The sequence below is a fragment of the Anabrus simplex genome, chromosome 14 (assembly GCF_040414725.1).
Source record: "Anabrus simplex isolate iqAnaSimp1 chromosome 14, ASM4041472v1, whole genome shotgun sequence".
NCBI lineage: Eukaryota > Metazoa > Arthropoda > Insecta > Orthoptera > Tettigoniidae > Anabrus > Anabrus simplex.
The window spans coordinates 98,123,114-98,142,967 of NC_090278.1; the positions used below are offsets into that span (position 1 = coordinate 98,123,114).

Sequence of the window (19,854 nt, forward strand, 5' to 3'; positions counted from 1 at the left end):
TTGAGCTGGCAATGTTGCTTGCTTATCCGTACCCCGACACTCCAGCACACCACTCGTGTTGCAGTACATGGTCACAAGCATTGCAAGAACAAAGTTTTTTAAAATTGCTATTTTCTGAAACAGTGTGTCTAAATACTTCAAATTTAAATAAAGCCTAGTTTGAATTTGAACAATATTGCATGTATGCTGAATTGTTCAAAAACTGGCAGGCTAAAAGATATTTAATTTTATACATTCTCGAAACAAGACATTTGTAAACTGTGGATAACCAGTTACCGAAGATATGATACTTGGAATCCTGCACAATATGTTCAACTATTTCACACAAGAGGATTTTGAAAGGAAGTCATCATCTGCAACTGACAATGTTTGTTCAGCTGAGTGTACATTGTCCATTGTGCTTCCCATAGCCTGTCCAACAACAGGTCTTTTCCGAAATGAATCTGCCCCCTTTAATTTGGTGAAGCATGTGTTACTGTGCAGGTGAAAATGGGCTTAAACAGTTGGAAGGACATTTTGCTCCTATTCGAACAGAAGAGGTTCACCCTTTGCACAAAAAGGGCGATAAAACAGATGTCAATAATTGCAGAGGAATCTCGCTTCTTCCCATCGCATACACTTCAAACTAGAGTGCAGGCCCACCAGGATAAACAGTTGGGGGAATACCAGGCAGGGTTCTGAAAGGGATGTTCATACATAGAACAACTTCTCATCAACTGATCAAGATAAGGATACTGAGGCAGAGAAGTATGATTATGACCCTACTGGATTTCCCTATGATTCAGTGGACCGCGAGACTCTCAGGGCATTCAGAGTCAGTTGTAAATCCCTAGCTATCCATCAGACCCTAACAAACATGAGTTGTTGGAAACATATGAAACAAAAACAGGACTAAGACAGGGCGATGGCTCCCCCCCAGTCCTGTTCACGTGTGTTGGAAATACAAATGATACCCACAGTGTAGTAAGAGTGGGCTGATGATGTAGTGATTCTTGCTGACAAGATCCCATCAGCAGTGAAACAAGTACATGTACTACAAGATCTCATAAAACAGAGCCTATCCAAAAGATGGCACGGTGTACCGAAGTACCTGGCTGAGAACCTTAGTCCCAATGAAAAAGAATCAGGAGAAAGAGCAAAGAGGATGAAAATGGTCTTTAAACTGTGCTGTTATACCTACAGGTCTAGATTGATCTCCTTCCAGGCAAAACTGAGGTACTGGATGCAGCCAAAAGAGACTATCCCACAAGTGAGAAAAAGGAAAGCAAGTTTCTCAGGAAAATTCTAGGAGCCCAGAAAGTGTCTGAGATCCAACAAGGAACTTATTCAGAGAACCACTACAATCAGAAAGAGAAGGCTGCCTAAAGGGAATTAAACTGGATAGACGGGCATATAGAATGTTCGCTCTTCATCCCCACTGGCTTAAAGGAGTACACAAAGATCTGAAGGAAGGAAAGACAGAACCATCCTCAGGAAGAAAGTTCAAGAACTGAGGGAGAATCCAGAGAGACATCCTGCTACACCGCGCAACATCTCACAGTGACAGAAGAGGAGCCTGAGATCGAAGACCCTTTGGCTTCAATGTCAAGAAAAGACAAACAGCAGGAAGCTTGTGTAGCCGTAGCCCATACTTGGCTGTATCACAATGTCTGTAATGCATTGAGACAAACCTGTTGGTTCCAAAATACTTTCACCTCCAAACTTAATCTTTGACTCTGTTTAATATTCTAACATTACTCCCTCAATTTGTTATTAATGAAGTTCTGGTTGTGGAGCCGCTGCTGCAGATTACATCCATTTCATACTATTGCTACATACAGTAAATGGTCAAATCGGGACACTAAACCCAACCAAAACAAATATCCCTCAAAATACATTAGTTTTCTACTGCCAAGAACCATTTACCTCCTAAGTAAAAAAAAATTTTTTACAGGAGAACCTAATATCTTCTCAAGTAATTCATTTTGGCCCAATAAGGTGAATTTGATACTGCTACTGCAACTATACCATAATGTATTTTATTAAGAAATAAATATTTCCACAGGAAAAAAAAAAAATCCTTACGAGGTATCATCACAAATACAGTAGAACCTCGATTATACGTTCCCGGAAACTATGCTCTCCCGTATTATTAATTCAAATTACGTAGTCCCGCAAGCATTCTAATTAAGTCACGTGGTAAAAATCCCGCATTATCTGTTGCTCGAAGAAACAATTTCCTGGATCAAGCGTCCAGAAATTTCAGTCCCATCAACGTTAAATCCTCGATAACGGGTTTTTAAAGAAACTGTATCTCACGAAAGGACGGCTTCGGCATACTTACGGATCTTGGTGTTAACCTCCCATCACTGCGGTAAATTGAGGAAGTAGCCTACCGTACTGTACTGGAAAAGCGATCGGCGATGGACTTGCATACGGGACCATCTTAACATCGCATTCGGGTGGTATTGTTTAGAGAATCATCGGAAATCATAAAGCAGGAGTGTCCACAACAATTGGAAGGAGACAGAGCGCATTTCAGCAGCTTTACTTGAAGACTGAACAAGTTTCATCAAATGTTTGTACTTGCAAAACGTCTACATTATGCCCAGGGTTACATGTTTATTGTTTTTACGTTTTTCAAGTGTATCGCCAAATAGGTTTTAAGCACTTCCCTCAGGGCACTGTATAGTCACTAGGCTATCAGGCAAGAATTGAAACAGCTCCTGAAGTACTGGTAGCAGTAACACAAATTTAGTATTTTTATATTATCGTAAACGATTATGTTATAGAGACCAGAACCTTACATACTGTACATTAAGTCATGGGATGTTTTGGGATTGCCTATTACTGTTTCGGTCCTAATACAAGACTGGGAATTTCACGTTTTGGCGCTAAAATGTTATAAAAATGGCAGTCGGTTTTTTCGCGCACGTTACACTCAAAAACTTTGTAACATTTCGCAGTCGTACCGACGTGTGCAACGAGCACGCATTCCAGCTGAGCCAAGGTCGCGAATAACCGTAATTTCGGAACTGTTAATGATATTTTTTCTCGTTCCACTTTGATTGTGATTAGTGACGGGCAGAATTAAATATCATGCATTTGAGAACTTTAGGATCGATACTTACATTCAAAACCAATATTCTCGAGTTCAAAATAACCTTTAAAAGTCGATGTAGGCCTAATTTACGCGGTACAATATTTCCATAAACTGACTATGAACAGTATACCGGTGACTAAATTACAATGGAAGATTTAAAAAAAAAGGGATTTCGCCATCATGTTGGGCGCTTTTGTAGAGAATTAAAAATTACTTGTGGTTGATTGTTGTTTGGCTTGGCGTTACAGCTGCTAGATTTTTCGAAGAGTATGGTTGATCAAAGTTGCTGAACTGAAAGAAGTTTTCAGAAGAAACTGACGAAGTTTTCCCGGTAAAAGTGAATGAAAAGTTTCGAGATTTTTAAGTCGCATACCAGTAATGAATATTTGAAGCTCGCCCCGCGGTCTAACTTGTCTGCCTCTCACCCGGAGGGCCCGGTTTGATTCCCGACCAGGTCAGGCATTTTTACCTGGATATGAGGGCTGACTGTGATAATATGGAAGTTGCTGGGGTATGTGTGGTGCTGAGTAATGGCATTCGGAGCACAAATAGTGTCCAAACGTAATGAAAGGTGTTGCTCATAGTCAGTCGTGCTGCGGTGGCACATTCTGGCCCAGTGAGGAAAGCAATGGCAAACTACCTCACTCATCATCTTGCCTAGTATGCCTCATCTGGACTCTGCCACTGGTTTTTGCAGTTTCCCTATGACTGCATAACCTTTGGTGGTGCTATTTGAGGATTCAACCAGCCTCTGTGCTGATGACCGAACAGACAGGCATGAGGGCTGGTTATTACCTTTAATTGAGGAGCTATTTAATGGTGAGATGGCGACCGCGGTCTAGAGAGCCAGGAATAACAGCCGAAAGGATTCGTCACACTGACCATGTGTCACCTCATAATATGCAGGCCTTCGGACCGAACAGCGGTCGCTTGGTAGGTGGAAGGCCATTGGGGCTGTAGTTTGGTTTGGTTTAGGGCTGTTTGTAAGATTGTAAGTATATATATTTCATTTTTGTGATGTTTAGCCAAATAGTTGATGGTTCATTCATTCCCCAATTGTCCGTTTTCCCGTGTTGTACGTATTTTCCCCCGGGGTCCCTCCAAAAACAGAGAATCGAGGTTTCACTGTAATATAGCCAAGCATGGAGTTAAGAGGGATTATTAAATACTGCAATACTATCTAGAAATATTAGTTTTCACTAAAGCACTGTAATTGCTTGACATAATATTTGTTTACGAACATGCAAAATCAATTATATAAATGCCCATTCAATTTGTTCTTGAAAATAAATCAACAAACTTGATGTTCCAACTAGTTTTCCTCCAATCTAATGCAGTAAATTATCACAGAAGAAATTTACCTCTTTTGGCAAAATTTCCTTAAGTAGGAGATGATATTTCGAAGTGGAGATTTTCAATCTGCTTTCATACATTTGTCTGTAATATAATTTGAAGAGTTGATCAGAAAAATTAAGTTTGTAGCAAATGATTCTAGAGGGACTGAAATTTAGAATCTTATTTTCTCAGAGTGGAATCAAACAAGGAATCCAGGTTGAAGAGAAGAGTATCTTTAAAGCTCTGGAAATGCGCAGTCCAAAATTAAATCAAATACAAGAAATTTTGCTTCTAAAGGGAAAGGATTCAGTCAGGCCTCTATTGTTACAACTGTATAATCTGATGGAAGGTGAATGTGTCTAATAATTTAATGATATTTGCTTTACGTCCCACTAACTGCTTTTATGGTTTTTGGAGACGCTGAGGTACCGGAATTTTATCACGCAGGAGTTGTTTTATGTGCCAGTAAATCTACGGACACGAGGATGACGTATTTGAGCACCACCGGACTGAGCCAGGATCTAACCTGCCAAGTTGGGGCCAGAAAGCCAGCGCTGCAACAGTCTCAGCCACTCAGCCTGGCCTCAGCCTGGACACATTCGTGTCTAATCCACAGCTTGAGTTTAGTCACAGAGTGGACGGAGTCTACTTCCATTTGAGTGTGACCTACCACCAAATACACTTGTGCTCTATCTCGTTATTTTATTTCACTGCAAACCCGAGCATGCACAAAGTTTCAAAGTCCATAGTTGTTCCAAATCATTACTTTTATGACATTAATTTTAACTCAATAACCAAGCAAGAAGCAAAATTTGACGCAAAAAGCTCACCTTCATCCTCAGCCCATCAGAAAAAAATAGGACTGGAGAAAAAAAAATCATAAAATTGTGTAATTGTGCACACACAGCTTTGTTTTAAAATACAATGAACTAGCCTTTAGGTTCGGACTCAGTCTGAGAAACTATAGTTCCATTGTAAGAAATTTTGTGCCGGGCTGAGTGGCTCAGACGGTTAAGGCGCTGGCCTTCTGACCCCAACTTGGCAGGTTCGATTCTGGCTCAGTCCGGTGGTATTTGAAGGTGCTCAAATACGACAGCCTCGTGTCGGTAGATTTACTGGCACGTAAAAGAACTCCTGCGGGACTAAATTCCGGAACCTCAGCGCCTCCGAAGACCGTGAAAGTAGTTGGGACGTAAATCAAATAACATTAATTATTATTAATTAATTAAAAAGTTTGTATTTTCATCTTCATTTTGAAACAGTTCCTACCTAAACCCTTCTTTTCTCTTCTCTTTTTCATTTCAAAAATATGCATTTTTCATTCGCCTCCCCCTAAATTGCTTGCTTACTAGGTACTGTGTGTTTTAATATGAATTCTATCCATAGAAATCATTGCCCAATTATGAACACACCATTCCTTTAGAGAAAATGTTTGTAGAAACTTAACTCATCATTCAATTTCACAGTACCTAGTCTTGTATCACCTGCTCCACTGATGTACAGTTTCATTTAACCGAGGCTCAATTCTTCCCTGAAATTGGAATGCAACTCCCACTTGGACTCCTCAGGAATGGCATTACAGCAAATACATTTCCACTTTTTAATAATAATAATGTTATTTGCTTTACGTCCCACTAACTACTTTTACGGTCTTCGGAGACGCCGAGGTGCCGGAGTTTAGTCCCGCAGGAGTTCTATTACGTGCCCGTAAATCTACCGACATGAGGCTGACGTATTTTAGCACCTTCAAATATCACCGGACTGAGCCAGGATCGAACCTGCCAAGTTGGCGTTAGAAGGCCAGCGCCTTAAACGTCTGAGCCACTCAGCCCGGCTTTCCACTTTTTACACGATAATTTGGTGCATCTTGGACCAATGTTTCTGGCAGGTTTTGACACACCTCGAATTGATTTGCAGACCATACTTGTGTTTCGCGGGTAGCCAGTGTGCTATTCACCTTTCATGTGGAGCCTCTGACTTGTTTTTCCAACTACAGCAGATTTCTTCCCACATTCCCCCACTTCACTGGCCGATTAATTCAAGACATAGTACACAAAAATCTGTAGATTCAGGTGTACTTTCTTCCTTCTGCCCACAATCAGCAGACGGGAGTAAGTGGAGATAGCTCATCCCTTTCAACTGAGGCGGCCATAGGTAGGACCTCCCCAGGTATGTTAGTTCCGCTATCTGAAATATTATTACAACTAATATCACAAAAAATTAAGCAGGTTATATCATCGCGTGATTACGTATGAGTGTAAATGCTAAGCACACAGTAATGTGAAAAACACTGTTTGTTGAATCAGCTATAACCAACTTCATCTTCATTGCCCAGCTCACTTTTTTGCTAACTCAGTAAGCTTCTGTTCAAATAAATCACTATTTATCCCTGGTCTCATTAACTACAATATTTATTTGCAACAATATGTTTGCAGAACGACAATAATCTCAATTGAAAAGGAGGGTTTAATCAGGTAAACAAACAGGATTACAATGAAAAAACAGAAATGTCCCAGTGTGGCTGAACAATGAGGTTTGTTTCAGAGCTACAGTGAGACAATTCAGATATCTCAGTGTGTCTCTAGAAACTTTATTACGTTACACTTAAAACCACACAGAGATTTTGAAAAATTTTGAAACAATATTGATATTTGAATTATCCCACTGTAGCAATTGAAAGAACGTGTAGTTTTATTATATAACAGCCAAATATCACAAAATGGGATTTTTCTGAGATGTCCCACTGTTGCAATGAGGTACTGGTATTATAGGAAGCAAAAACAAGCCTCTTGCATTAATAACCTTTGTAGACATAGAAATACACACACAGACCTTCAACAATGAAGAAATTTTGGAGGCCACCCAAAATTAAGCACAGAGGTAGAGCTCACCTTCACAAAAACAAAATCTAAAGTCAACTTAAGAGGGGAATTTTCTGAGTCATTCCTCATAAAAACAGGTTTAATGCAGAGAGATTGCCCGTCACCACTGTTCAATTATACAATAAGACAAATGTACAAGGATAACCCGAAGAACATTAAACTTGGAAGATCCAAAGGCATAAGTATCAACTACCTGGGATTTGCTCATGACCTTGCTCTCCTGTCCAAGCTGGACAACAAATTAAATCAGTACAGGAAACAGCACAGAAAATCAGCCTCAGAATATCCTTCAAAAAGACAGAAATCATGTTAACTGACCCACAACTCGTGAAAAAGATCACAACACAACAGGTAATCATAACCGTTGACTAAAGTATTCAGGAGAAATAACAACACATAACCTCGATGAAATGCTGACTTGGCACAACAGAACAAAATGAACTGACCAGAGCACAAAAGCTTCTCAAAGGCCACAAAACAAACCGTTACCGGTATAGAACCAGTAATAACATACGCAAGTGAAACCATTTTCAAAACAAATAACACAGCACAAATAGATTACTCAAGATTGAAAGAAGAAGAATCAGAATGTGCAAAAACAAAAACTAGTTAAAAAACAGAAACTGGCTTCTAATGAAACAGTTTACATGAGATGTTATCAGAACTGGAGGAGCCTCCATACCTGGATCTGTTGGAAATTACGCCGCAGGGTGTCGCCACCAGGAGCCTGCACTATAGAAGATGGTTCTCCCGCCACAGCCGACTCCTCTTCCTCGTTGTCAGAACCGCTGTAGTGGTAGTCTTCCCGTTCTACTAAATAAAAGACGGTTACGCTACAATGATGGCTGGGTTATTTCAACAAATGAAGAACACAAAATCCAATAATATATTACCTTTCTCTTGCTTCCTCTTCTTACATCGGTCAATGTGGTCTTTCAGCTGAATTCTAACTTGACGTTCCGTTGGTTGGTCTCGGATAAAGGGATGCTTCAGAAGCTGTTCCGTGTATGGACGCTGATGGTAGTCCTTCACCAATACAGTCTCGATAAAACCTGCATTTCCAAAGCAAATACGATGAGAGCAAATGCCGAGTGCAATCAACATTCAACATATTAAATTCTTCATCAGACATACCAGTAAGCTGGGTAATCAGGAGGTCGACTCAGGGACAGGATCAGGACGAACAGGTCAGGGAACCTATATGCACATACAAGCTGATTAGTCACAGACGTGAAGAGGGTTGCCACCTTTACACCAAAAGGGTTGGGACTTTGAATCACAAGTGTGTTTCCAGTACACACTCACAATGAAAAAGATCACAACTTTCTTTTCGGAGTGTTATGATAGCATTTCTTTTACTTGTATTAATGTTCTATTTTGTTGTTTCAATTACTTTTGGTCAAAATAAGGCACATAGCCATTTAATTATATTCCCTTACACACACAGTAGAAGTCCGTTATAGCGAGAATTTATAACGGCAAAAAATTTACTCGCTATAATAGGTTGTCATATCAGATTTTTCGTAAAATTCGGGAAAAAACCCATGCACATTAAAATCTGCATGAAACGGCATCAGTTTGTTAAAAACTTGTGTTTTAACGGAAAATCTCCACATTATGGTTTTATTCGTTTGTTATTTTACGAATTCCAATACTATGTGAAAGTGTATGTTTAATTTCATTCTAAAAATTGTACCAGCATTCCAGAGGCCTCGGTGGCAAACATTCTAGTTTTCTTCTTCAAACAGCTTCACCAAACCTAACTATATATGTAACATGAAAATATATTTCAAGCGCACGTAGAGAAATTATAACCCCCTCGCTACAAATTTACATGGGAAATCAGAATATTCTGAAATTTAACTAGATGCAAGAAAATGTAAATTATCCTCTGAATCAGTGATGTACTCTGTCATATCTTGAGGTATATCGTATTCTTACTTAATTTTAGTATATAACATTAAAATTAAGCGATCATTCATTTCAGCCTTTATTTGTGGCGAGTTAACAACTACTATGGGCCACGTTATTTGCACTTTATTACGAAAGTTGTTTTTAGAGAACAGCAGTTGACGGGTATTACTAACCGACTCCAACATCACCTAAAATCAGCTTCATGGTCCGTATCGCACTTCAATAGATTCACAATTAAGTATTTATTTATTTTCCACCTAGTCGATACAATGATTGCTTAAGGCAATTTTTAATGGTCAAAAGTGGTACATGTTTTGTATATTATCAACATCTTCAGCCACATAACACTGTTTAGATGGAAAAGCATTACTTTGTCAATTTTATATATTTTTCATCTGAACAGTGTTATGTGGCTGAAGATGTTGATAATATACGAAACATGTACCACTTTTGACCATTAAAAATTGCCTTAAGCAATCATTGTATCGACTACGTGAAAAAAAAAATTATAAAATAAAAAAATAAATACTTAATTGTGAATCCAACATCACCGTCGAATGTCGACTAGAGAGCTGCAAGTGTACATAGCTAGAAAACGATACCATACGGAAACATGTTCTTCTCTTTCATTTCTAATTTTCTTTAAGGAACAGCAGTTGACGGGTATTACTAATAGACTCCGACATCGCCTTCGAATGTCGATGAGAGCGCTCGCAAGTGCACATAGCGAGAAAACTATGCCGAAGGTCATTTTCTGGCAAACTCTTCAGTTTTCTTATTCAAACAGCATCACCTAACTACTGCGTAAATCAAGCGCCAGTACAGAAGTGATAACTTTCCTACTATACATTTAGATAGGAATAGCCTTACTGAAATTCGTTCAGACGCAAGAAAATATAACCTAACCTCAGAAATCAGTGAGGCACACTGCCATATCTTGAGGTGTATCGCATTCTTACAAAATTTCAGTATATAATATTAAAACTAAGTGATTGTTTACTTAGCCTTTATTTCTAACGAGTTAACAACTGCTATTGACCACGTTATTTACATATCTATTACGAAAACTTGTTCTCCTCTTTCATTTCTGATTTTCATTATGGAACAGCAGTTGACGAGTATTGCTAATAGACTCCAACATATATTTGACTATATCCAACATCGCCTTCGAATGTGGACGAGAGCTCGCAAATACACATAGCGTGAAAACTATACCGTACCGAAGATGATGGATCGCATTTTGTAGCAAATATTTCGGTTTTCTTATTCAAACAGTGTCACATAACCTAACTTAACCGTATTGGTTGTGTGTCATAAATACACATTTCAAGCGCCAGTAGAGAAATATCCTTCTTGCTATAAATTGACATAAATTGACATAAATTTAACTTACACGAGAAAATACAAACTAACGTCTGAAATCAATTATGCACTCTGCCATATCTTAACGTGTATCCCATTTTTACTTAATTGCAGTATAGCAGTATTTAGCATGAAAATTAAGCAACCGTTTACGTCAGCCTTTATTTTAACGAGTTAACAACTGCTATCGGACATGTATTTATGCATTTATTATGAAAACATGTTTTTTCATTTCCATCTTCCTTAACGGGTCAGCAGTCGACGTCGACGGGTATTAGTAATCGACTCCAACATCGCCTTCAAATGTCGACGAGAGAACTCACTAGTGGACATAGTGGGAAACAATACCGAATATGATCGATCGCATGCAATATAATCACCGGGTGCAAAAATATAAGTAAGAGAAAACATCAAGCACACTTAATCGCTCGCAATAACGGATGTCAGTGATAGGGCTCTCACTGTAACCGAAAGATAATACACAGTTTCACATAGGAATTTTGAAGGGACAGACAAAAAAGGTCGTTATAACGGGGTTCTCGTTATAGTCGCTGTAGCGTACTTCTACTGTAATTAATCACATACACAACATTAATACAAAAGTTATCAATAGCATTAATATAGAAGCTGTAAATACATACAACTAGGAAACTTAATACTAAAAGTAAATATGTATCGGTACAGTAAAGCTCAGGAAGGGATGTCTTTGTCCAATTTTTCAGCTATGAAATACAAATAACATGTATTTTATTACAAATATCTTTGTACACACTTTATAATCACTTCCAAGACTCTGAAGTGAAGCTTCCACAGTGTGTAGAATTATTTAGTTCTTCTTCTGGGTTGAACCGTGTTGTTGCTTTCTGTACATTCCATACAATTTGCCAACGTTTTGAATACACTGCCTATTGTTCATCAAGTTGACTGAAATACCCCTACTCGATCAGAGGTAATCAGTCTCCCAAGCAGCAATCACACTACGAGAGTAGTTCCTGACCTCGGCGTTATATTCACTACCCCCTCTGGCTGACGTAAGCCCCCCTGGCTGTCTCATGAGAATTCTGGATACATAATTTCGACTGGATCCAGAAAATGGCCGAGTAAGTCTCTCAACCATATTATTGTTGCTATTGCTCACTTTATAAGGAGAGGCCTCCTTGTTTCCTGACACATATTTCCATATCCTGCGCGTAAAATATTATGGTGTCCTGTTAGGGCGAATATTTTCAGACCATATTTTACGGGGTTATCAGCGATGTATTGTTCAAAAGGATATTTACCACAGAATGCATCCAACACTTCACTGATCGTTTACATATTCATTCTGCCGGGCCGCGTGGCTCAGGGTTAACGTGCTGACCTTCTGACCCCAACTTGGAAGCTTCGATCCTGGCTCAGTCCAGTGGTATTTGAAGGAGCTCAAACACATCAGTTTTGCAGTGGTAGATTTACTGGCACGTAAAAGAACTCCCGTGGAACTAAATTACAGCACCTCGGCGTCTCCGAAAATCGTAAAAGTAATTAGTGGGATCTAGAGTCAATAACATTAGATTATTTACAATATTCACTCAAAGACTTGTTTGTTTTGCAACGGTCGACAAAATCCTTGAATAATTCCGTAATAGTGATGGTCTATCAACACTACCTTTCCCTTCCATCAGTAATGCAGTCAAATCATAAAGCTTGGAGTAAAAACTGAAATCTATTTATACCCATAGCATTGCGGGAAAGCTCACCTGCTTTCTTCTCACGCTCATAAATCTCTCAAGTTCTGATGCAATTACAGCTTTGATTTCGATGATATTTGTGCTTGAAGCACCACTTGGTCAGTTTGTTTTTTGATCCAAACATCTGAATTGCTTGTAAAATCACCCGACTTGAACCCCCAATGAAAATTTGTGGGACATGTTTGAACAGCAGGTAAAATGCCGACTTTAGCATCCCTGCAATCTGGTGAAATTGCAATCAAATCCACAGCGAATGGCTTAACCTGGATGCAATGTACCTCCACAACCTTGTAGACTCACTTCCTAACCAAATCCAGGCGGTTATGAAGTCCAGATGCAGAGTTACATGGTATTAAATGATGCTTGTAATGATATCACTAGGGGCAACTCATTTTTTAAATCCATTAAGCATATTACAATTACATATCTCTTATTCTGTCTAAAAGCTTTTCCATTCAGATGTTCTTCCTGATATCCTCATATCTTGCCTTTCCTTTAATCTCACTGGACTGTACTCTCCAGTCTTTTCCTCCGTGTCCCTGCGCCGGTACACCTTATACTTCACTTTTTGGAGATCAAGTCCCTCACTGATCTCACACGACTGCTTACTTCCCCCAATTCCCTTCTCCTTCTCCAATCACTTAACCTTGAACACACAACCTTCAGCCACCCATCCCAAGTCCCCTTACATTCCGCTCTACCCACAGGGGTCTGGATAGGCTGCAACAATTTTCGTACATTGTTAACACGTTTTCCAAATCCTATCGGCTTCATGACTTTGTTCTGGGGGATGCTATCGTATGTCTGCTAAATCACAGAAAGTCATCAGCATTTGTCATTCCCCATCGCTTTGCCATTACCACTCTCGTACTGAAAAACAATTTAATTTTAATGATTCCATTTAATTTTGCTGTGCTATCAAAATTGTGACAAGATAACAATGATCAGTCCTCTCTTAATATTTTCTATCAGCATTCATACTTAGCTCACTCATCTTGTTTCTTTTCATTTTTGTTAAGTACACACACATTTATGCACGTGTTTACCGTTTGATTGAGCCTTAGCACAACACGCACTGCTTGCCTCATGTCCATTAACACTGCACAAAAGTATCCAGGACCAAGGCTTTAGCTTTCTTAAGATCCTAGCTACATTAACTTTAATGACTACAGGAGGTGGATAGGACAAACCAACTGACCGTGAAACTTCTTGGCCCACTTCTTCGACTTGAGTCGAGGCGGGGGGTTTCTGGGGATGAGGAACAGAGCCCTCATAGGATGGAGGTCACACAGAGGTGGTTGGGATTCCGCCATCTCCAGTGCCGTGATGCCCAGAGACCACAGGTCGCTCCGGTTGTCGTACGTCGCGTCTGGATTTTCGTCGCAGGCTATCACTTCCGGAGCCATCCAGTATGGAGTGCCGATGAACGTGTTGCGTCTTCCGATTGTGCGGTCCAATTGTGCGCTGACACCAAAATCAACTGCAACATTCAACTCAAGAAATTAGTCTGATTAAATAATTTAATTTTCAATATGTGCACCAAAATTCCACATTACAACAGCATTGTAAATTCATCCTAAGTGGCACGTACAGAGAATAAAGAAATTAGTTCCCGAGTTTTCGTAGCAACACATTGTCGCCAATCATACCTTCAGTGATACTTAGAGATGATTGCCAACGTGCATCTGCGTGAAAGTAGAGAAAAGTGTGGCTTCTACATTCTCTGCCGGGTCCTTCAACATCTCCAGTGTGTTTCATCATAGTAAAACTTTTAAAGGACAAACAAGAGATACGTGATACGAGAAGCAAGTAGACTTATCCCAACAATTGTGTGTGGCCAGTCAAATAAGAGTTCTGTCTGTACTTTCGTCAGAATGTTTGTCCAGAATAAGAAGAAAATGCAATTTTTAAATTTCTGTCAAGTACATGCATTACAAGAAAATAGCTGAACAGAATTTAATGAAAAATTGTCAGGGGAAAAGCACTACAATCTAGACTATAACAAATTTTATTCACACTGGGCGAAGGTCTAAAAAGGAATTCTCAAACATCTCCGTTAATACTGATTCTATCAAATTTTAAATACCGTACCAAAAGTTGTAGAAAATAACATGTTCAAAATTATACACAGTACAAATTGATCCAAAGACTAATAATGAAATATTTACGATTTCTGTGCTATGGAGGTGCAGATAGAAACGAGCAGTCCCCACCACCATCTGTGGCCATGTCATTCCAGCACTACTTACAGTTACAGTAGAACCTCGATGATTCGAAATTGGTTAATTCAAAATCTCGCCTAATTCGAAGCAGCTCTCATTCCCCGAAACATTAGGTACAGTTTTGCAGGTTATTTAAATAGTTTAATTCGAAATACGGATAATTCGTAATTCGAGAACAATGTTGGTCCCGTTACTGAAACTCAGACTTTTAATTCAAAATTTCCTTTACATTTTGAAAAAATGAGTATTTTACAGAGGAATTAAAATTCAAAATTTCTCCGTGTCATGAAAGAACGCGTCTTCCGGAACGTGCAGGGGTAACTTTGCGCACTTTCACCTACTTCGGCGTGTCCACAGTGTGCTTCATATCTGCTATGTTTGAGCAGAATTGTAATTATTTTGTATTGGGCGTTTAAGGAACACCACAATATCACGTAGCAGGCAGTGTGCGGAGAGATAGAATCCGCGAACAATGGCGATGCCGACAGCTGGCGAAAAACCGTGGCTTATAGCATATAATCAATTCGTACGCACCAAACAATATTGTCAATGTAACTGCATTGTTTGTTTGTTTTATTTTTTTAAATGCTGAGGCCAACAAATGGACTTATGGTTTTAAAGGAGAGAATTGCCAGCCGCGAACTGTACTGCGTTGCTATGCAGTGCACACGGAAGCGAGAGACTTCCTTCCCCCGTCATAGGGAAGTTCGAAAAGCCACGATGTTTTAAGGGCGTCGGGCACTTTCCATGCCAGCACAAGGCATCTAAAAATGCAGACAGTACAGTAATCCAAAAGATAAAGCATTTGCACAGGGGAGCCGCACAATTTTTCCTCGTCTTTGAATCGTGTTGTTCTTCCTTTCGTTGCTTGAGGTTATATTTTTCCATTGTTTTATACAAGTGCATTATTTGAATACTGTAAATGCACCTTGTTGGATACATTTCTGAAATAGTGTTTTCCATGGCATTTGAAAAGTTTAAACTGAGAATCAAGGTGATTGCGTGCATTAATGGGTCTTAGAAGTGCCATGGCGAGATATCGTACAAGTATAGTCACTGTACTGTTGTTGTAATGTCGACAGAAGCAAGAGACTTTCTAACCTCGTCATAGGGAAGTTCGAAAAGCCACGATGTTTTAAGGGCATCGGGTACTTTCCGTGCAAGCACAAGGCATCTAAAATGCACATAGTACAGTGATCCAGAGAATAAAGCACTTGCACAGGGGAGCCAGTATAGATAAGTATAGATTTTACCTCATCTTTGAATCAGGTTTTCTTTCTTTTAATTTCATTGCGTGAGGTTATGTTTGCCGGCGAGTTATCCAAGTGCATTATTTTAATACTGTAAATGCACCTTGTTGGATACATTTTGGAAATAGTTTTCTTCCATGGCATATGAGAGCTTTAACACTAGGTTTACCACAGCGGTCAAAATGACAGTTTTCAGTTCTCTTTTCTCTATCATTCTCGTTATGCGGTTAGGATATACAAATCCTTTGGTGGCTTTTTAATTATTTTAATTGTACTTTTCGGCATATATCTTCAAATACCCGTAACTCATTTCTAGTTGGTGCTACAAGGTCATATACCTACTTTTACCGGACGGTCATTTTGACCGTTACTGCAGTAGCGATACATCAGTCTTTTGTGGCGGTAAATGGGAGCGGGATATCATTCTAACAAGCTGTAACAGTATACTTTATTAGCGTAGTATCGAATAGAATGAATTTTTGTGTTGCAATGGGGCAGCTGTTGGCTCTTTTCAAACAATGATCCAGGTACACTGACAAGAAAATATAGTCTGTATTTGTTCAGTAATGAAAGGTATGCAATCACAACGAGCAGTCAATTGTCGTGCTCAGCTGTTACAAACATTCAGACTAGATTTCCTGATTATTTGTAATTACTCCGAAGAAACATGTTCTCACGTTGTCTGCTGATTGATGCCGAAATTCTGAATCATTTACATAACATTTCCCCATCATAATCGAGCGATGAAGCAGGGAGTGATTTAGACCTCGATAATTGCGAAGACGTATATAGCTTGGCAAATAGAAATAGTTCGGATAGTGATTCTAGTTGTGATGGTCCTGTAGAAATGCCATGTGAAAATGAAATCACACAGCTGCCTTCAACCACAACGGTTAGGGAATTACCTGCCAAACGGCGGTGCACGCGCACCAATGAAATGGCAGATGACAAAGATAGGCCTATTTGAAATATTTATTTTATATTTTGTATTTACGTAATTCTGTGCACAGTGTAAGTAATTTTGGTTTTATATTTTGCAGGTGAAGCAAACACTAAGAAAGATAATGAAATTACTAGCAAGGGGTGTGATATAAACTGCAGAAGGACGAGCGTATGCTGTGGTAAGACAACATATGGGCGTGGTCAGCACGTGGGGGTCGGCGAGGAAGAGGTTGCTTTGGATGGAACAGTGGGGGCTCGCGTTGATCTACAACGCCTGACAGGCCGTCGAGGGCAGCAAAATATACTGAGGGAAGTCCGAGGTCCCACAGACCATGCAAAACGCCACAATGAAGAAACTTGTCCCTCTACTGCTTGGCGTCTTTTTATTGACGAATCCATGCTGCGTCACATCAAACGATGTACTGAGGTTAGAGCCCGGGAAGTTCTGAACAATCCTGAATGGACGCTTTCTTTCGAAGAATTGGACGCTTTCATTGGTCTTCTATACGCACGCGGAACTTATGGAGTCGACACAAACGTTCTCAATCTGTGGTCACAGAAGTGAGGTCCTGGAATTTTCTCCCAAACTATGGCACGAAACCATTTCCTGGAAATCATGCGGTTTCTTCGATTCGATGAAAAATCTACCCGCAGTTCCTCATTCTCAGTACAGTACATACTGAACAATGAACAACATCCGAAGAAAAAAACCTGAAACAGTCTCTTTCTATAATTCTAACAAATTTGGTGTCGACATCGTAGATTCAATGGGCCGTAAGTACACGGTCGTTGATGAGTCGGCGATGGCCAGTGCATGTCTTCAACATACTAGATCTCGCTGGTATAAATGCATATGCATTGTATAAGGCAACAACCGACAAGCAAATACCGAGAAGAGTATTCCTGAGACAGCTGGCAACCGATCTAGAGCATCCTTACGCGTCTTCTCAGATTAGTAGGCCTCTCAGCACCATCGTTGGCAGCGACAATGAGGCCCTCGCCTCAGAAGAAAGTTCTCATCGCAGACAATGTCAGGTCGCAGTGTGCAAAGGGAACAAGACGAAAGAAAAGTGTGCAATGTGTAGAAAACTGGTCTGTGGTAAGTGCACTTCAAAGGTGACCAAGCAAAGTGTGTGTGTGTACAGTGCGACAAATAAGTTGATTAACAAAAATGACATTCATGCAGATATGTATAAAACGTAAGCCAAAGAGTGCAAGAACATCATTCGGCCTTACTAGTGTATTTATTTATTTACTTATGTATTTACTTATTCATAATAGTGTTTACAAGTCCTACATGATCATTATAAAATTATATAGCGTCTATGATGTTTTTGTACTCAATTTGAACCATCTTCTGACATCAATATCCTCAAGAAATGAATATGTGTTACTATCGGTCAAAATGACCGCTTTGGTAAAAGTGGGTAGAAAGAATGTTTGGTAATCCTAGTGTTAAGTTAACTGTATGCAGTAACAGATCTTAATATATTGTGAAGCCTCAAGGGTTGGCATTTCCGAAGTACGCGTTGGCAGTTAATTCGAAATCACGTAATTCCAGTCCGATTTTTGCATCTCAACGACTTGCAATTAACAAGGTATTACTGTATTTACAATACTCCCACTTTACATTTTACTGACAGACCTGAATCACCTACGGGTTTCCCACCCACCTGGTAGAATGAAACAGGCACATCTTCACCTTCACCCATCTAACTGCTATAGAATACACTCCTGTACTAAGGGTTGGCATCCGACCATGAAATGGGAACATATGTAAAGTCTTTGATTGTGAGCATAATTTGTTCTGCAAATTTAGTTGTAATCCAAAGCAAATTTTCCCATAAGAAATGACTGAAATACAACTGATTAGATACACAACCCAAAAGTATATATTGATAAAAAAATGATCCACATGAGAGCAACTTTCCTACATCTACACGTGGTCGTTGCTTTGATACTCTCAAAACTCATTCTGCGGCATCCAGACCCTTTCGTTTTTCCTTCTTAAATATTTCTTGTGCACACTTTGTGTAAAATCTAATGATATCGGGCACACTCACACCTTGTTCATATTTATTGATTTTCTTCCTAATTTTTATCGTAACTATTCTTCTTCTTCTTCTTCCCTTCAACTTTTTTTCTTTATTACTCCATGCATCCATTTAGCTTCCATAGACTGCACAATTACATATCATGGAACAGTATAGGAATTGCCAAGTGATTTCATAACTTTTAACAATAATCTATGCACAATGATGAACACTTCGTAAATACACAAATATCTCGACATTAGAACAGCACACTTTAATTAATAATACTATGAATTATTAACATTTACAAGAAACAAAATAAAAATCTATAAAGGAGGTATTAACAATAAGCACATAACCAGTGAGACATCAACGTACCTTTTAAAGCTATTTACAAGTTAATAACAGCAACACTTCTTTATGTATTCTTCAGGACTATAGAAACAGTTACCTCAGCAATTTTTTAGCACTGTGGTGAATGAACTGAAGGGACTAATGTCCTTGACCATTACTGTAGTAACGTTACACTTGAAAACAAAATAAAAAATGCTTCATTTAAGCAGACAAGTGACTAGTATGCTACAGAGTATGGATGTTGACAATACGAGCACAGGCAAGTTAACTGAACTTGACCATCAGAAAATATTAACCACAATCTCACTGCATCAGGAAAACGATTGATTCAGTTGTGGTTACGCGGTGCTCAGCAGTGAACCACGCTCCATTAGCATGTTTCTCAAATGCAGTGTTTTACTATGCAATTGAGTTGTGTCGACCTCAGATAAAACTTATGTATTTCCATCGATGCGCTACAGAGCACAGCACTCTGCATGATGTGTATTGATGATCTTTTCTTTTACGAGGCGACTAGGTTTTATCTTTTTGACACATATCGTTGCCTTGCTTAGTTGATATTTTTTAACAATGGAGGCCAGGCGGTCCGGAATTCCCTTTCTCTGTTTTAGGTGGATTTTTAACTTATTTAAATCAGCCTTTACTTCACTCATATCGTAAGTTATGTATGGATATAACAGGTATGTGCTTTTAGTTGTTACTTTCTTATTGCGATGTTTGTAAATCATTCCTCACAATCCTTGATAACTGG

The 19,854-nt window shown here is 39.2% G+C and overlaps 1 protein-coding gene across 10 annotated transcripts in view; it reads right to left on the reverse strand.

Annotated features, from left to right (window-relative positions):
- Positions 1-19,854, reverse strand: part of msn (serine/threonine-protein kinase msn) — a 225,024-nt gene that overhangs the window by 145,565 nt on the left and 59,605 nt on the right. For 7 of the 10 annotated variants that reach the window (XM_067158042.2, XM_067158041.2, XM_067158045.2 and 4 more), the window contains exons 7-9: positions 13,501-13,782; positions 8,193-8,351; positions 7,982-8,112 (exon numbers count right to left, since the gene is read on the reverse strand). In XM_067158042.2, the coding sequence (XP_067014143.1) occupies positions 7,982-8,112; positions 8,193-8,351; positions 13,501-13,782 (572 nt within the window). The remainder of the gene's footprint in view (positions 1-7,981; positions 8,113-8,192; positions 8,352-13,500; positions 13,783-19,854) is intronic. The other 3 variants (XM_067158047.2, XM_067158046.2, XM_067158039.2) reach the window with 1 other exon arrangement.